General features: G+C 32.6%; 1 protein-coding gene across 1 annotated transcript in view; it reads right to left on the reverse strand.

Moving 5' to 3' along the window:
• The window catches only part of LOC126886374 (uncharacterized), an 82,008-nt gene that overhangs the window by 13,957 nt on the left and 48,991 nt on the right, over nt 1–19,060 (reverse strand). Inside the window, exon 3 of the mRNA XM_050653265.1 lies at nt 14,461–14,549. Coding sequence (XP_050509222.1) covers nt 14,461–14,540 — 80 coding nt within the window. The 5' untranslated portion in view covers nt 14,541–14,549. The remainder of the gene's footprint in view (nt 1–14,460; nt 14,550–19,060) is intronic.

Here is a 19,060-nt window from a genome sequence, read left to right on the forward strand (position 1 = left end):
TTACTCCTAATTGTATAATTTCAAACAGAGTTTTAAGAATATTCAATTCAATGTGGTTTATGTGTTTGACTGTTTGAATGTTACTCAATCTGTCCACCACGCTTTTACTGTCAGTAAATATAACATAATTGCTAGTTGGATTCAGTAGTACATACTGAACAGCAAACATTACTACTATCATTTCTGCTGTGTATATTGAGCATTCAATAGGTAGGCTATATTGATGATGTAGGCTATATTTTAAACGTTGCACTGTGATTTATCTGATATCTTTTAGACTTTGTCTACATACGTAAGATAAATTTTGTACTAGAATATTTAATATATTTACACTAATAATAAATCCAATTTGATTATTGCTTTCATCTTGATAGTTATCTACATTGTACATACTTCTGAATCTTACTGTTTCTCTTACATTTCAGGCGACCTTAGTCTTCGGTTTTCTCATTGAAACATGAATCACGCCGGAAGAAATCATGACAATTCCGTGTAACCGTTAACATGAAGGAATGCAATGCAATAAATATGCATATGAAAAACCAGTTCACTATACAGGAGATGGCATACTTATTTTGCGAATACATATTCTGAGTACACGCACAGAATTTTGATTACAATTCAGAGTTGGACTTACCAGTTTTACGTTAACTTTTTATATGCGTCAACAGGTGAAAGTTTGATATTTTTTATTGTAAATGCTTTAAAAAACAGACGGTATTTTTTCCTTTATTTTATTTAGAACATTGGAATTTTCGCATAATGTTGACATTCCATTTGTTGAAACATCCGCTTAATTGAATAATCGGTCATAAACATGAGGTTTAAAATACACAGCGAACCTATATAATATGCGGCGAACTTACTCTTTCTTAACAAATATTTAAACCTGATATCATTTAAAACGTGAAGGGCCTGACATAGTGATGGTGCCACAAGTATAAAATGTAAATACACAAAATATATCATTCCAAAAATTCTTCAACTCATCTCTTATTTAAAATTTGGCCTTATTCATATCATTAGTTTTTAAGTTAGAGGACTCTAATAGCCACTTTACACGATGCAACTAATTGCGCAATTAATGGCACAATCTCTTGCAGCAATAGAAATTGCTTCGTGTCATACGAAAATTGCACAGAAAAGCTGCAACAAAAGATGCAATTACTTGCATCGTGTAAAGTGGCTATAATGCCTGGTTGCACCAACAAATATTAAGCTCCAGCTTAGCCCAGCTCAGCTTATAAATAGGGCCGCTTTAAGATTCACATACTTAATGCATAATTGCACCATAATTTTCGATTCTTATCAATGCACTCCACGTGGCAATTCATTGTGGTAAGCGTAAAATTACAAAAATACTAGATTTGATTAAAATACCCTAAAAAAGGGCCACAAAAAGACAAAACGTTTTCGGATTAAGAAATCCATCATCAGTGTTCTAAAAGCCCTAAAATTAAGTATAACCTAATTAATTGAGAAAAAGGTAAAAAATTGACAGATGTTTTAAAAAAACAAGAGGCCATACTTACAAAAAATAGCATGCTTCTTGTTTTTTTAAAACCTCTCTCAATTTTTTAACTTTTTCTCAATTAATTAGGTTATACTTAATTTTAGAGTTTTTAGAAAACTGATGATGTACTTCTTAATCCGAAAACGTTTTGTCTTATTGTGACCCTTTTTTAGGGTATTTTAAAATATACATTTTACAACAAATCTAGTATTTTTGCGATTTATGGTATACAGCCAGCTACAGGAAGTTTATTTTCCTCGTGGATTAAGGTTTTAAAATTGATCTAAGACTCAATGGTGCAACGCTTATGTTTCGTAAGCTGAGCTTAAAGCACGTCTAAAGCTTAAGATCTGTTGGTGCAACCAGGCATAAGTAATGGAAAATATCGAAACAACTTATGTTTTGCCGATGATATTGTCATATTTGCTGAGGATCTAGGAATGGCAAACGAGATCGTAGAGGAACTCGTTGTGGCTACAGAAAATCTAGGTTAAAGTATAAACATCTCGAAAACAAAAATAATGACAAATTTGGTACCCAACGAGAACATCATTATTGGTGGGCAACAAATGGAACTTGTAGATAAATATAAATACCTAGGACATGAAATTATGATTGGCAGGAATAATCAGAATCATGAACTGAAGAGTGGAATCGGTCTTGGATGGGCAGCATATGGCAAACTGAGAAAAACTTTTAAAAGTGAGCTGCCCACATGCCTAAGGAGAAAGGTATTTAATCAATGCGTCCTCCCAGACTTGATATACGGAGCAGAAACACTTACCTTAACAAAAGCCTTGGCTACCAAACTGAGAGTCACATATGTAGAGAAGAATGGAGCGATCCATGTTGGGAATAACTCTGCGATACAAAATAAATAACGAAGAGATCAGGAGAAGAACCAAGGTGACTAACGTCATCGAAAGGATAGCAGATGGGCAGGACACATAGCTAGAATCAATAAAGAGGTCCTTCGTCTCTATTCCAATAACCTTGGCAAGAGGTTAGACAAGAAGACAAGACAAGACAAGACAAGACAAGACAAGACAAGACAAGAGATAGTCGGTAGACCACCTACACGATTAACTGAGGCCTACGTTCAGCAGTGGACTTTTGAGGATGGATGAAGTTGATGACTTTAAGTGATGTTGAATTTTCTGCGTTTAAAACCATCGAAAAATCTTTCCTGGTGGCAAAAAAATACTGATCTAGAAAAGCGCTTGCTTATAAGTGTTATTCGGACTCTCACCCGTTTTAAAGAATATTTAATAGATGGTTTATTCTGACTTCAAACATGGTCGTTAAACATTCTTCTTCTTCTTCTTTCTTGTATGTAGGCTTTAAAGCCTGTTTCTTCTTCAATATTAGCCTCCTAAATTGTTTAAGTTATCGCACCATCTTTTTCTTGGTCTGCCAATACTTCTTCGTTCATTTGGTGATTTATCTCGTGCTGTTCGTACTATGCTATCCTCTTCCATTCTACTAATGTGTTCGTTCCACTCCTATTTCCGTTTTGTCACCCATTCATTTATGTCTTCTACATTGCATGGTTTTCTTATGCTTTCGCTTCTCTCACCATCCAACAGACCTTTCCCTGATATTCGTCGGAGTATTTTCATCTCTGTTGTTTATAGTAGTCGTCTCGTTTTAGATGTGTCAGGTCTTGTCTCTGCCGTGTATGTCAATATAGGTCTAATTGCCGCTTTATAGATTCTTGCTTTTGTGTCTTGTCTTAGGTGTTTGTTCTTCCAGATTGTGTCATTAAGAGATCCTGCCGCTTTACTTGCTTTTAAGCTTTGTTGTCGTACTTCCTCTTCAACATCTCGGTAACTGGTTATATCTATTCCCAGATATCTAAAACTGGCTTCCTGCTTTATTATTTTCCCATCAATTTCGATTTCACATCTTAGTGCGTATTTAGATGTTATCATACATTTGGTTTTTTCTGCTGATATTATCATATTGTTTTCTTGGCAATTGTATTGAAGATGTGTGTTAATCTTTGGAGATCATCTTCTGTCTGGGCGATTATTGCGGCGTCGTCTACATAATATATTTGGATTTCTTTATTCCCCATTCTGTAACCATGACTTTTACGTACTGCTCCTATTATTTCGTCCATTATTATATTAAAGAGCAGTGGGCTTAATGAGTCACCTTGTCTGACTCCGCCTTGTACTGGTATAAACTGCATTAAGTTTCCATTTATATCTTTGCCTGTATTCAATTATGAAAATAGATGGTTTTCGATGGTTTGTATAATATTGATAATTTGTATGAACGTATACGTATAAACAACCACGTATAAGTATTCTAGGTAGAGATTTATGTAATTTTGCATTGTACCAGTGAAATTAACATAAGTGCTTTTGACATTACATGGTTCGATATAAGCAAATATAGTAAGTGGCTTTAGCGACTATATGGACTTTCAAAAGCACTATGCTAGTGTAAAAATGCAGAGATAAACTCGATAGACTGACAAAGCGTAACAGTGTCAACAAATGCTAGGTTTTCGGGGAATATACGGCAACAAAAGACCTGATGAATAGTGATGAACTTACCACAAGAAGATCAGCTACAAAATACTTAGGTCCAGAGGCGGCTTTAGCCGGCTTTTATATGCCATATCTGTTGAGGTTGGCGACTATTACGGCAAATTCATTTCTATCCTGGGCTGTCTGTCCGTTGTTGCTCGGACAATATCTTATATTTCTCAGCCACGATTTCTTGTTTCAGCCTATACTTTCCCTTCAAGATTAATTGTAGCTGTCTGTATTTAATGTGGCGCATGATATAACCGAGGTGAATCGTTTGTCCCGTCCTAATACTTCGGAATAGTTGTGACTGGATATACATTTTTCTTAAGACTTCTGCATACGTCTTCTGGTCCAGATGATTCTTAACATATGTCTGTAGAGTCACATTTACAACATTTGCAGGTTTTTTCAATCTTCCTGCCTCATCGTGCACGTTCCAAATCCATACATCAGTCAAAGATAGCACTCTAGTTCGCGAAGTCCTAGCTGGATGGACAATTTTTGGTGAGATAGACGATATATTAGTATCATGGATAGCTATTTTCGCGCCTTTTTCATATATGATCCACGGTCAAAGACTAGAGTTTTGGTTTTTGAGAAGTTTATCTCTAGTCCCATTGTGGCACTCAATTCCAACAGGATATTCAATAGTGCTCTAGATATTTTTCCGTTTCAGTCAATACCACACATCACAGAGTCGTCTTCGTAGCATAGGTAATTGATCACAATTTCGTTGATTTTGGTACCTTTTGGACATTCCTCCAGAGATTCCTTAACACTCGCAGGACCAACCTTTTAGTAGAAACAGCGAGGACCAAGAAGGGTCAATAAATGTCCACACATAAATTAACCAAAAACGTGCTTCTTTATTTAAATTAATTTAAAAATAACACTTTTATATTATTCCTAGACGTTAATGGAATAGTTAAAAGATACGAATTTATAATTTACCCGGAGTCTTCTGTTTCAGTGGAATTGGCATCATCGTAGGATAAAGAAACACTTCTGACTTCTTGCTGTGCTTACCGCATACATACTTGCATTTTGAACAAACTATGGTTGTTTTTGCCCACTTATTGGCCTGTTTTCTTTTAGATTTTGCTAATTTTCAACATGAATGGTATCGTCCCTTTCCATTTTGGGATGGTGTTGAAGGTATTCAAGGGAATTATTTATAGTCCAGTGTCAAGTTTTTATAAAAGTATGAGGAAATGAATTAAATTATAGAAATGCTAATTATGCCATCTATGGGCCATTCCACGAACATACGACTGTTTTGGATTACTTCGACAACGAATATTTTACTGTGCAACATAAGAAGTACGAAAGTAAATGGCGCTAATAATTATTCCAATAAACAACAATGTAATTTGCAATTTACTTTCGTTCTTCTTATTTTGCACAGTAAAATATTCGTTGTCGAAGTAATCCAAAACAGGCGTATGTTCGTAGAATAGGGTATAATAGGGCAGTAGTACGCCGACAACTACTAATTATTTGATATTTTTAGGAACAAAGGTATTTAGAAAATCGGATGTAATGGAATGTTGTGGATACTTTTTAACCTTCCTGGGTCCTTCTAGGGTTAATAATGGGTTCCGCATATTAAAGAAGTGGAAACAGGAGACAGTCCACAATAAAAAAATATAATTTTTATTACATCGATAATTGTAACTGAACCCCATATAAACATAATATTTAAATAGGTAATTTGATTTATCAGTTTTTTGAGTTTGAGTTTTCACAGAGATGAGATATTGCACCAAAAATAGGTATTAGATGAACTCTCTTACTGTAGTGAACTAGTTTTATGTTAAACGGATTTTATCTAAGCTATTGCCATGAATGTTTAGAACGGAACTACCTATGTTTTTCTGTACTTAACTACATCTGTGTAATTTTTCTCCTAAAATACCGTTAAATAAATATTTGAAAGTTAACTATACAATAATAAATAAATATGCATATTTATAGTACTTAAAGAAATCAGTCTTATTTTATACTTAAATATCTCTTCTAAACTTATTAACGTATTATCAGTTGTATGTTTTGATACGCTTGTCTTAAATGCTATACCAGTTTGTCCAATATCAAAAAGAGATAAAGACTAACAATTTTGTGATGAAAAGAAGTCATACTTCAGATATTTGTTAAACTAACAGTAACAAAATAACACCTGACTTAATGTTGGCAATAGCAGTAATCGCTAAGATACTCAACAAAATCCTGAAGGTTGAGTCTCTTTCAGGTCCAAAAAACAAGAGAAAAGAATACCGTACGCTAAGCCTCATGAGTCATCTCCTAAAATTGTCCTTAAAGATAATCCACAAGATGATATACAAGCTGTCTGAAAGTCAAATTTCTCCCAACCAGTTCGGGTTCATAAATGCTGTTGGTAGGAGAAAGGCTTTGTTTTCAGTATGTCTTACTCCAGAGACGCAGAGATGTCCATTACGCACATATACTTATAGCCCGGGAGCTAGTGTCAAATTTGACCGGAGCATTTTAGCATGGTTGTTTTCTTTTTATTTAGTTAGGTGTTCCAAAGCTTATCAACAAATGATGTGTCAGCTGCCCAAAACCGGGGATTTTAGACAAGAAAAGGTAAAATATGAAACTTGATGGAAAAACGCTACAACTTATATGTCAAATATTTATCTCCGTGACTTACGTGTATTATAATAGCCTAGAATACCTAGCTACTGGCTTTCATTCAAGCGACTCGGGTTCAATTCCTGCCGTTGGAATTTTTTTTGTTTTTAAAATTGACATTTTGATTTGAAAAACAATTATGTTTTTGATAATACCACGTTTTTATTATTTATACGACACAATATAAAAAAGTCTGTATGTCTTTTATAGAATTGTAAACTATGCATTTGATCATATTATTGTGATTGACCTTAATAAGCCAATTTGTTGTACATGAACCCCTAAAGCTTCCTGAGTTGGTACGACCCTCTTTTCACTTAGATTGGTCGTATCAACTCAGGAACCTTCAGGGGTTCATGTACAACAAATTTGCTTTTTAAGATCAATCATAATAATATATGATCAAATGCATAGTTTAGGATTATACACTCACCGGCAGAGAAAACGGGCACCCCAAAAAATGGGTAATTTTTAATATCTTGTATTTCCTAAACCTGATGTCCGGTTTAAGTAATTTTTTTAATATGTTATAGCCTTATTCTTTATCAATATCGCTGTAATAATATTGTTGCTAGACAGGTACATTGTCATTGTATACAGGGTGTACGAATCAAACTGTGTTTTTTTCTCAAACTTTGGAACACCCTGTGGAATGTTCTAGCTTTTACAAAATCCTAAAATTAAAACCCAACTATAGCCACAGATTTTCTTAACATTCTGTTTTTTTATTCATTCGCTTATGTTGGATAATAAAAAAGTTAGGCACTTTAACAACTACCCCTGTTTTTCGACAATACAGGGTGTTTTTCAATAAGTACGGCAAGCTTTAAGGGGTAATTCTGCATAATAAAATAATGACAGTTTGCTTTATAAACTTATGCCCGCAAATACTTCATTTCTGAGATAGGGGGTGTTGAAATTGTTCTTACAAACTGACGATTTATTTATTGCTCTAAAACGGTTTGTGATATGCAAATGAAATTTGGTAGATTTTAAGAGCTAGTTATTGCGCATTTTTTGGCATACAATTGAGAATTTTATATTCACCATTGGCGTGCATACGGATATATCTAAAATATTTATACCCGTATGCACGCCAATGGTGAATATAAAATTCTTAATTGTATGCCAAAAAATGTGCAATAACTACCTCTTAAAATCTACCAAATTTCATTTGCATATCACAAACCGTTTTAGAGAAATAAATAAATCGTCAATTTGTAAGAACAATTTCAACACCCCCTATCTCGGAAACGAAGCATTTGCGGGCATACGTTTATAAAGCAAACTGTCATTATTTTATCATGCAGAATTACCCCTTAAAGTTTGCCGTACTTATTTAAAAACACCCTGTAGTAACGAAAAACAGGGGTAGTTGTTAAAGTGCTTAACTTTTTTATTATCCAACATAAGCGAATGAATCAAAAAACAGAATATTAAGAAAACCTGAGGCTATAGTTTGGTTATAATTTCAGTATTTTATAAAAGCTAGAACATTCCACAGGGTGTTCCAAAGTTTGAGAAAAAAACACAGTTTGATTCGTACACCCTGTATACAATGACAATGTACCTCTCTAGCAATAATATTATTACAGCGATATTGATAAAGAATAAGTCTATAACATATTAAAAAAATTACTTAAATCGGACATCAGGTTTAGGAAATACAAGACATTAAAAATGACCCATTTTTTGGGTGCCCGTTTTCTCTGCCGGTGAGTGTATAAAAGACATACAGACTTTTTTATATTGTGTCGAATAAATAAGAAAAAACGTGGTATTATCAAAAAATAATTGTTTTTCAAATCAAAATGTCAATTTTAAAAACAAAAAAAAATCCAACGGCAGGAATTGAACCCGAGTCGCTTGGGTGAAAGCCAGTAGCTAGGTATTCTAGGCTATTATATACGTAAGTCACGGAGATAAATATTTGACATATAAGTTGTAGCGTTTTTCCATCAAGTTTCATATTTTACCTTTTCTTGTATAAAATCCCCGGTTTTGGGCCAGCTGACACATTATTTGTTAATAAGCTTTGGAATACCTAACTAAATAGAGACAAAATAGCCATGCTAAAATGCTCCGGTCAAATTTGACACTATACTCGGTTCACTAAACTCAGACACAACTGGCTAGTGATTTTAGTAAGTAAATTTGCCAATTTGGCAAAATTGACAAAAAGAATAATTACTAAATGGTCAATAATTACTAACTAGTTAGTAATTTTGCCAATTTTGACAAAATTGGCCAAAAACAAAAAAAAAATACCTACTAAAATCACCAAACAGTTGTGTCTGAGCTTAGCGAACCGACTATACCTCCCGGGCCATTACGTCTGGTTTATTACGAGAAAGCTTTTGATCGAATACAGTTCGCCAAATTATGCAAATACTAATAAAAGCAGGAATTACTGGAATCAGGCCACAAATCTCAGACTTGAAGGTAAATACACCGAATATGTGAAAATCGTGCGTGGAGTGAGGCAAGGATGAATTTTGTCCACTCTCTGTGTACTCTATTTTATCTACTCTTTTGTTTCTTTTGTATATATACTTCGAAATAATATTTAGCGAAGCTTTGCACGAAACTCAAAAATACATTCTACTAAACGGGTACCAGCTAAACAACATCAGATCAGCAGATATATATCAGCATTATAAGACCTAAAAGTCCTCATGAACAAAAGAAAAAGAAAAATCGATAATAGTTATACGATCTTTAGATTTTTGTAAAACTACATTAGACATTGCAATAAAATTGAGAAATTATTTGTCGTTGTATATTTAGCAGATGTAATAAATCAATGAGAATGGAAATTTAAATAAGAAATCTGAAATTTTAATGAATTTTAATTTCTACGTCTTTGGATATCAGTTAAATTCAATAAAAAATTTTCACATAAGACAATACCCCTTTGTAAGATATGACAAGTACTATAGAAATCTCAGAAAGAGAAGCAACATTTAATAAAATTGAGAAATCAACATAATTATTATATTCGAAAATATTTAAATGAGATATTACGAAAATGAGAAAAAGACGTAGGAGTATTGAAAACCAAATAAATTCCAACATTATAAACAGATAACAGTAAAAATCAAACGTATATATTAAATGATGTTATATTTACGAACTAAATAATAAGTAAAACAAAATAAAATTAAATTTCGGAATAAAGTAAAAACATGTTTTTCATGCAAATAAATGCATTTCCCCTCAAAGAGGAATGTTCAAAACGCATAGACAACAACTGTCACATTATAGTAGGCCAGGAACCGAAGCTTTTCACCTCGCAATTTTTACAGAATGGATCGATTTGCTTAAAAATTTGAGAATAAGTAGTGGATAGTCCAAGGATCAAAATCTACATGATTCTGAAATGCGCTTTTACCATGGGGGTGGTTGCTACCCCATCCCGTGGATGGAAATGTTTTATTATATTTTAACCATAAAAGTTAATAAAAACGTTCATTCTAAGCAAAAAATGTTCTATACATTTTTTTGATAAAATTGATAGTTTTCGATTTATTCGCTATCGAAAGTGGTAGTTTTGTATAGAAAAAATCAATGTTATTCGATATACTCATTTACGATGCACTCAATTTTTGCAGTAGAATTTTTTTCTAAACTAGGTTGTTGGGAATTTAATAACCTACAATTTTATATTGAAACATTTTTTCGTATCTCTGATGCTAATCTTTGTACTTTGAAGAAAATGGCATTTTTTACCAAAATACAAAAATTCGTTATTCGCTTTTAACTCTAGGTTTTTAAAAACTGATCATTCTAAGCCAGTCAAGCTTCTAAAATCTATTAATAATACATAAATAAATAAGAATCAATAAGACCAATCACTAAAAACACCGTTAACTTACATTATGCTTCCAATTGTTTTTCTCTTTTTTTTTCAAAAAAATATATTGATTTTTTAACCGTCACTTTTTTATTTTTTATCTTAAAATGTTTGTTAAAAAATAATATTGTAGGTTCTTACACGATATATAAGCCTATTAATATTAAATCTTTATAAAATCCTCAATCGAAAAAAGAGGTGACTTTGAAAGGGTTGGTAAAGGTGGTTTTTGCACGTTATTACAAGTTTTAATTATCAATAGCTCACTCAATTTTTGACGTAGAAAATTTTTTTGCAAAGCAGGTTCTTCGGAACTAAATTAGATACAATTTCATATTTAAACATTTTTTCGTATCTCTGATGCTAATCTTGCTATTCTGAAAAAACTCCATTTTTTCCAAACTACAAAAATTCATTATCCGCTTTTAACTCCATTTTTTTTAAACTAATCATTCTATGCCTGTCAAACTTCTTGAACCTATTAATAATACATAAATAAAAAATACCAAATAAGGTCAATGACTAATTTTAATTAGGGTGGTGATTAGGGGTTGCGTGCGATCACTTTTTCGCCGAAAAAAAATAGGGACTGATATTCTTTTCATTAGAAGTCACTTAATGTTTAAGCTATAGACTTCTTTATTCTTGCTGAAAATAGATGTTTTTAAGTACTTTAAATTAGTTTGAACAAGTTGTCCTAGAAAAATTTCTATGTCCGTCTTTTGACTATGAAACTACAGTATATAGCATTTGACGAAGAGGAGCCAACATATTTTAAAGTATAGCTCGATTACTATTGGTCTTAAAGGAAATAAAAACAAAGTTTTTGTTTATTTTTTCAAAAGGTACATTTTTTTAAGTAAAGTTGTTTTGATAAAACAAAAACTTTTGGAGTTATTAGCAGAAAACTGATTAAAAACATTGATTTTTTCGATATAAAATTAACTTTTTTGCTAGCGAATAAATCGAAAACTATCAATTTTATCGAAAAAATGTATATCAACTATTCCACGAATATATGCCTGTTTTGGATTATTTCGACAACGAATATTTTGCTGTGCAAAATAAGAAGAACGAAAGTAAATTGCAAATTACAGTGTTGTTTATTGGAATAATTATTAGCGCCATTTACTTTCGTACTTCTTATGTTGCACAGTAAAATATTCTTTGTCGAAGTAATCCAAAACAGGCGTATGTTCGTGGAATGGCTCATAGTACGTTTTTTGCTTAGAATGAAAGTTTTTACCAACTTTTGCGATTAAAATATAATAAAAAATTTCCACCGACGAGATGGGGTGGTAACCACCCCCATGGTAAAAGCGCCTTTCGACATGATATAGATTTTGATCCTTGGACTATTCACTAATTATTCTCAAATTTTCAAACAAATCGATCTATTATGTAAAAATTGCGAGGTTTTGTCCTATTTTAAGCTTTATTACTTGGACTGTAGTCATAACATCATATTATAGTGAAGAAATTTATACACTTCAATTTGTCGATGACCATAGTATCGACATTTAGTCCCAGGACAAGGACGACATCGAGAAAAAAACATGTCGAGAAAGCTAAAATAGAAATACCACAAGAAAGGACCGAAAACAAATTTAGGGAAACAAAAATTCTGAGAATATGGAAAAATTAATGGAAATGATATTGTGAAAAAATTCTTGTTCGTCTTTTTGTGTAGACAAAACTCATGTTTTCATGACATGTTTTTCGATGTGTCTCCAGTAAATTGTCGTTCCATTATTTTAGTGGTCTTCCCACTGATCGTCTTCCTATTGGGGAACCGTCTCTCGCTGTCCTGACTACCCTATTTGTTGTCATTCGGCTTATGTGGTCGTTCCATTCTACTCTTCTGTTTCTTACGCAGTTCTGAGTGTTCTCCACCTTGCATCTCCGTCGTATCTACATCTGTACTTCTAGGCTATAGTGTCTTGCGATCGATTTTTTGAAAGGTTTTCATTCTAACATTCTCTTTGTTCTTGTAATCCTAACATTTAGTTCTTAAACCTTGTAATAGCACTTAAAAGGGAAATTTATCAAAACATACAAATAAAATTATACGTTGCCAGTCTGCACAAATGATTTCCTTCAATTTAAAGTTTTAATGACTCGTTTACTTTTTAGTCGACAAACATTTGACTAGCACGTCACTCATTCCATACGTTTCCTTCTTATATATCTTTCATCAAGTTTTTCGCTTAAACCTTTTGTATCCATCGCTGGTACCATTGTACAATTGATGTATCCTTTGTAGATCTTTCCGCAGAGTATCGTGAGGATCAAAACTGATCGCTTCGGGAAACTGGTCATTTCGTTTTTTATAACTATAGTCCTTCACGTTCTGCCAAGTTTTTGATTTGTGGTCCCAAAACCACCCGTCCAAATGTTTTACAGGTTTATGCACGTGTTGGTAAAAAGCTACGCGCTGTTTAGGCTTTTGCCCAGTCTTCACACTAATATAAAGTATGAGTAAGGGAATCCACCAAGGAAACAGAACTAAAACCTTTAAGAAACCTAAAAGGAAGAATAGTCCCATAGGAATGAGATATAAGTACGGATTTCTTAAAAATCCGAAGAGGAAATTCACACCTCTCCATATGTATCCTATAGCTTCGAAAAGATGTTTGAGATCGGGAAATTTCCACGCGCCTCCATCACCATTACTACCACTACCACCTGTACCTCCAGTACCACCGTTACCGGGAGTACCAACGCTTTGTGGAATTACAGATTGCCCAGCTCCTCCTGTACCAGGGTCTGCTACAGCCTCTACCGGTTCCACGGCATCAAATACCGGATCCGCTTCTGCTTCTACAGCTTCTGGATCAGAGTCATAAGTATCAACAGCAGGTAGTCTAGTACCACTGGCACTAGCGCTAGGATTTTGGTGAATGTGAGAGTTTAGGACCAAGTTTAGATCCGAACATTCCTGTTGACGTAAATTCGGTTGCAACATAGAGCTAGATATATGTATGCTAGGACAAGGAGATTTGACTCCATTGTCGGTGTTAGGAACCAGATCTAGATTAAAAGTACTCAGTGGTTTAGCTTGAGTACCTGTGTCAGTGAGTGGTAGTATAGGATCTATAGGGACTAAGTCTGTTAAATCAGGAACACCTGTTAGAGAAAATGGTGGGGAATGGGAACTTACTTCTGGCATAATATTAAATTCGTTAGAGCTACCACCAGTATTAGCTAAAGATGGTATTGGACCTAGATCGTTGAGAGAAAATGGAGGAGATGACGAAGTTACTTCTGGGTTAGGAGTTGGGAACGGTGGGGTTTGTTTGTAGATTTGTTTCAAATCTAAGAGATCACTATTTTCTTTCCATTTTGTTATGACTTTATGAACAACTGGTTTTGCATTTTTCTTGCTAGAAGGTTTTGTTTTGGAAGTAGTTAAATTATTGACTTTTACGGGTTGTCTTTTGGTCGAGAGTTTTACTAAAGGTTTAATAGAAAGTTTAGATGAACCTATTTTTGTCTTTTTAGGAGATGCTGTCGTAAATAAGTTGCTGATTTTTGCAGTAGTCTTCTTAATTTGTTTTTTGGTTGTGTTTCTACTACTACTAGGAGTTGTTAATTTAATAGGAGACTGTTTAATATCTTTTTTTGAGCTAGTATTTACTACTATTGTATAGTTGGTCTTTTTCTTTATACTACTACTATTAATATTACTACTACTACTACCAGCGACTTTTTTTGATGAATTTACTCTAAGTTTTCGACTAGTTGCAATATCGTCTTCTTTCACATTATCACAGACATTTGTTTTTAGTAATAAAGTTTTTATAGGGTCGTCTAAAATGTAAGAGCAGTTTAAGAGGGTTTTATGACTAATACTTTGTTCATTATTAGAAGAAATATTGTCTATTTCTTCGTAGACAGTGTACCTGGTGCTGGTTTCTTCTATCGGTGAAGAAGCAGCCAAACTGATGAATATTATCACAAACGACACTACCCGCGAATACATTTTGATCACCTGTAACAAAAATGCAGAATTAGGAAATTATTGAAAAGAGAAAAAATTATTAAAGAAAATAGTCATTATTAACACATCGCAATAGCTATCTCTACTGTTTTGGACATTCTAATGCGTTTAAAAATCGTTGTTGTATTTTCCAAATTTTTGTTTCTACGAACATTTTTTCAAACTAAAGTGTGTTTAAAATGATCAGTGTAATACAAAGTAAGAATAGAAATATAAACTTACACCCCACCTAAATTTCTTGTTCCCAATATTTATTAAAATGTATAAACAGTATAAACAAGACAGCTGTCTAGTAAAAACAATTAAGGGTATATACGAGTTAAAGAAACATCATAAGCAATTCCATTTCTTAATGTTGTTCTGAAGCTATTTCCTTGTGGCATTTTAATAATTAAGTATTTTCTATGGGAAATAAGCCACAATTTTACTAAAAAATGAATTTATTAACGTTTCGAAGCACAATGTATTGTATTTTGTCAATAAAATCCGATTTGGGCTTCGAAACGTTAATAAATTCATTTTTTAGTAAAATTGTGGCTTATTTCCCATATAAAATACTTAATTAATTACATTTCAAACCACTCAATTTTGGATCCAAAAAACTTTTGGATCTCCGATTTGTCTGAAACTTGGTGCATAGCTTCTGCAGAGCGCAAAAATAAGCTCGAGCTGAAGCATTTAAGCCCAAACAGTCTTCTTTTTTTCTCAAAATATCATTTTTATCGGTTTTATAGTGATTTGGTATTTACTTAAACAAATTTGTATTTTATCATAGAGTATCAGTGGAAAAACAATGTTTTAATAGAAAGGACTCAAAAATGTCATTATAAGGCATTATAACAAGTTATTTTGATTCAAAAACAAGTTATTTATCAAATTTTAGTGTAGAAAACGTTAAAATACCGCTTTTTACATTTTCCTCCATTCGCAAAATACATCATCTGCGATTTTATTGAAAATTTGCTCACCTACAGCCAAAACAAAGGTCTTTAAGAGATTAAAAGGGTGTTTATAGTTTTACAATACAAAAAAGTTATATGCAATAATATCAGAGTAAAAATATAGGCGTCTACTCTAACTACAATTAACTCGGAAAATATCGACCTCAGGACAAAAACTGTTAAAAAGAAATTGTAATAATTGTGAATACAATTTATTTGAAACAATTTCAGTTCCTATCATTTTTAAAGAAAAGTTAAAAATGACGGAGATATTGAACAAAACCACTGCCATAAAACCAATCAGGTCTTACGCTCGCGCCTTTACAGCATACGTACTAGCTTAAATATTGATTTTTGCAAAAAATGATAGAAATAAAAATTGTATAAAATTTCATTCTCTCCATTTTTGTATATCTAGGTATACTTTTTGTGTAAAACTAATAATAAAAACGAGATAGTTCAATAATTATATCACTATTTTCCACCTTAACTTGGAAAATATCGAGAGCAAAAAAAAATGTCATAAAAGAAATTATAGGAAATCGTATTTTCAACAATTTCAGTCCTTACATTTTTTGTCTAAAAGTTGAAAATGGGGGACATATTGAGCAAAAACGGGTCTCCTTTAAATCAAAATGGCAGCTAACGTAACGGCGGAATTCATTCGCGATTTTAAATTTAGACTACTATTGACCCCCCTAAAGATTGGAAAACAATTATTTTTTTTGCAGCTCAGCGTGCAAGGTCAAATGCTATCCCGACAGGACTATATACTATTGAGTCTGATATTTTTTTATGTATCTTTTTTTGTATTGTAAAACTATAAAAATCCTTTTAACCACTTAGAGTCCTGTGTTTTGGCTATATGTGGGAAAATTTTCAGCCAAATAGAAGATGATGTATTTTGGGAATGGCGTAACTTGTTATAATGCCTTATACTGACATTTCTGAGTCTCCTCTATTAAAAAATTATTTTTTTCATGGATACTTTATGATATAACACACATTTGTTTAAATAACTACCAAAGCACTGTAAAATTGCCAAAAATGATATTTTGAGAAAAAAAAAGAAGAAGACTGTTCGGGCTTAAATGCTTCAGCTTGAGCTTATTTTTACGTTCCGCAGAAGCTATAAGCCAAGTTTCGGACAAATCGGAGATCCAAAAGTTTTTTCTGAGTGCATCCAGGCAGCTAAGTATAAGTGTCAAAACAAAAAAAATATGGCGTAACAATAGCAGCTGCATATTTTGCACTAAAACATAATCTAAAAAAGAAAATTTGGTCCAATTGCTCAATACTCTGGGAGAAAAAATTATAATCCATAAGGAAAAAATTTCCTGTAGCTGGCTGTATACCATTAATTACAACAACTGAAGAAAAAATCTTCTGTGTAACAGGTATATTTATTTGAAAACCCCAATATAGAGCTACATTAAAATACAGAACGTTTTCGCTCTAAAGAGAGCATAATCATTGTTCTAAGCCTAAAATAATAATGATGCTCTCTTTAGACCGAAAACGTTCTGTCTTTTAATGTAGCCCTTTATTGGGGTTTTCAAATAAATATACCTGTTACACAGAAGATTGTTTTCTTCAGTTTTTAAAAAAGTTATCATTGGTACAGACTTTAATGCTAAAAACACCGTATGGGGTTCGAGGGTACCAATACAAAGAGTAATGAATTATATGCAGCAATGTATGCATATGCATGTAGATATAGTGTAACAGGCCTCTTAAGCCAATTGCTGGATGAATAATTTGCATCGTTTTATATTCTTAGCTGTCAGCTTCCAATCTCTGATTCCCATCTCTCTGACATCTTCCATTACTATATCTTTTTATTTCTTTCTTGGTCTTTCTCTCTTTTTTTGCCCTCAAGTACTCCCCAAATAGTATTCGTGATATGTTCATTACCTTGCATTCTTTCTAGATGTCCGAGCCATTCCAGTCTACCATTTTTCACTACTTTTGCTATTGGAGGGTTAGCATACAATTGGTACACTTCTACATTATTTCATCTTCTCCATTCTCTATCAACTACTTTTCCACCAAACATTTTGCGAAATAGCTTTTTTCACATGTTTTCAATCTGTTCTGTATGGTTTTGTGCATGGTCCGTTATCAACAGCATAGCAATAAACATGGCCAGGATGAAAAGTCATGGAAGACTTTTGGAAAGAGGAAAGAGTTTTGGAAGTTCTCTGACAGAAACCTTGAAAGACGTAAGCTTGTTTTTGTAGTAAAAACGGTATAAACAGCATATTCATCAACTTTAATATTATCAACTGACGAATTCATTTTAAAGTATATAATTTGATATATAATAAAATACCAAATTCATGTAAGAAAGTGTTGCATTTACCATAAAATTTTTATTACATCTGATTCACCAAAATTTCTGTTTTCGGCTACATTATTTTAGTATGTGGGTCACAACAACAATAAAGATTGTTAACATTTTTTCGCCTTTCAAGAAACTCATTATAACTGTATAAGAAGGCTATGACCCAGGTAAACATTTTGAGGTTCGGATGATTGGAAAACCCGCGATAATTGTATAAATTAATTAATATTTTTCGAGAAGTCAATAATAATAATGGGAGAGGTTAACCAGCGGCGTAAAAAATTAAGGCGGGAAAAAGAAATTATTGTTGCTCGAAAAATTTATTTATTTTTTCATTCCATAGTGCTTCAATGTCATATCAGAGTAAGAATATTCGTAGTTTATAGATTTCTTGCTGTTGTTTCCTGTTATCTGACTTTTTTTACCGCTTGTAAATGTCTTGTTACGTTCTATGGTTCTATATAACGTAACAGCTTCTTCATTTTGTATTTCCTTAATTAGGGGAGTGCATATAGATTTTCACTTCGGAAAAAGTCAAACAAAATAGACCTTTTTGTAATTTCATTAAGAAATGTTTAATAAACAATATAAAAAGTTCTACTCGAGAAGTGGGTGCTTCATTTTTTATTAAACAAATGAACTGCGAAATTAGATGTTTTTTTAAATAGTTACGAAAATATAAAATGTAGAAACAACTAACTTGACCGTTGAAAATCTCAGAAAATTTTACAAAAAAAACCCTTTAAGATTTTTCTAAATTTAAATCTGTAGCTTCTATAATTTTTTATTTATAACTCTAAAGTCACCCTTCTCACAAACATTGGCGCACTGTAAACTAGCGTACGGCGAAGTGCACGGTTGAGTTATTTTAATGTAATTCTTTAACTAATGGATCAAATGAAATTTTATAAATTGATCATGAAAGAAGAATAATTTATCTTTCTTATGGTTGTAATAAAAAGAAATACAATGTATGGGCATAAGTATGGTGTGGGCGGAAAATGAAACTTACATGAATTTGGTTTAAAAATGATTTAAAAATGTGTAACTAATACAATTTTTCTTAAAAAACTCTCAATTTTGCACAGCTTACCTTTCAGACATCTTACTAAACGACGTTTCTCTAAAAAAAAAACTCAAAAACTTAATTCAAATGATACGACGTCTAATAAAATGTAATTTTTGAAAACTTCGTAGTTTTACAGAATTACCATCAC

The sequence above is a fragment of the Diabrotica virgifera genome, chromosome 1 (genome assembly GCF_917563875.1).
Source record: "Diabrotica virgifera virgifera chromosome 1, PGI_DIABVI_V3a".
Classification (NCBI taxonomy): domain Eukaryota; kingdom Metazoa; phylum Arthropoda; class Insecta; order Coleoptera; family Chrysomelidae; genus Diabrotica; species Diabrotica virgifera.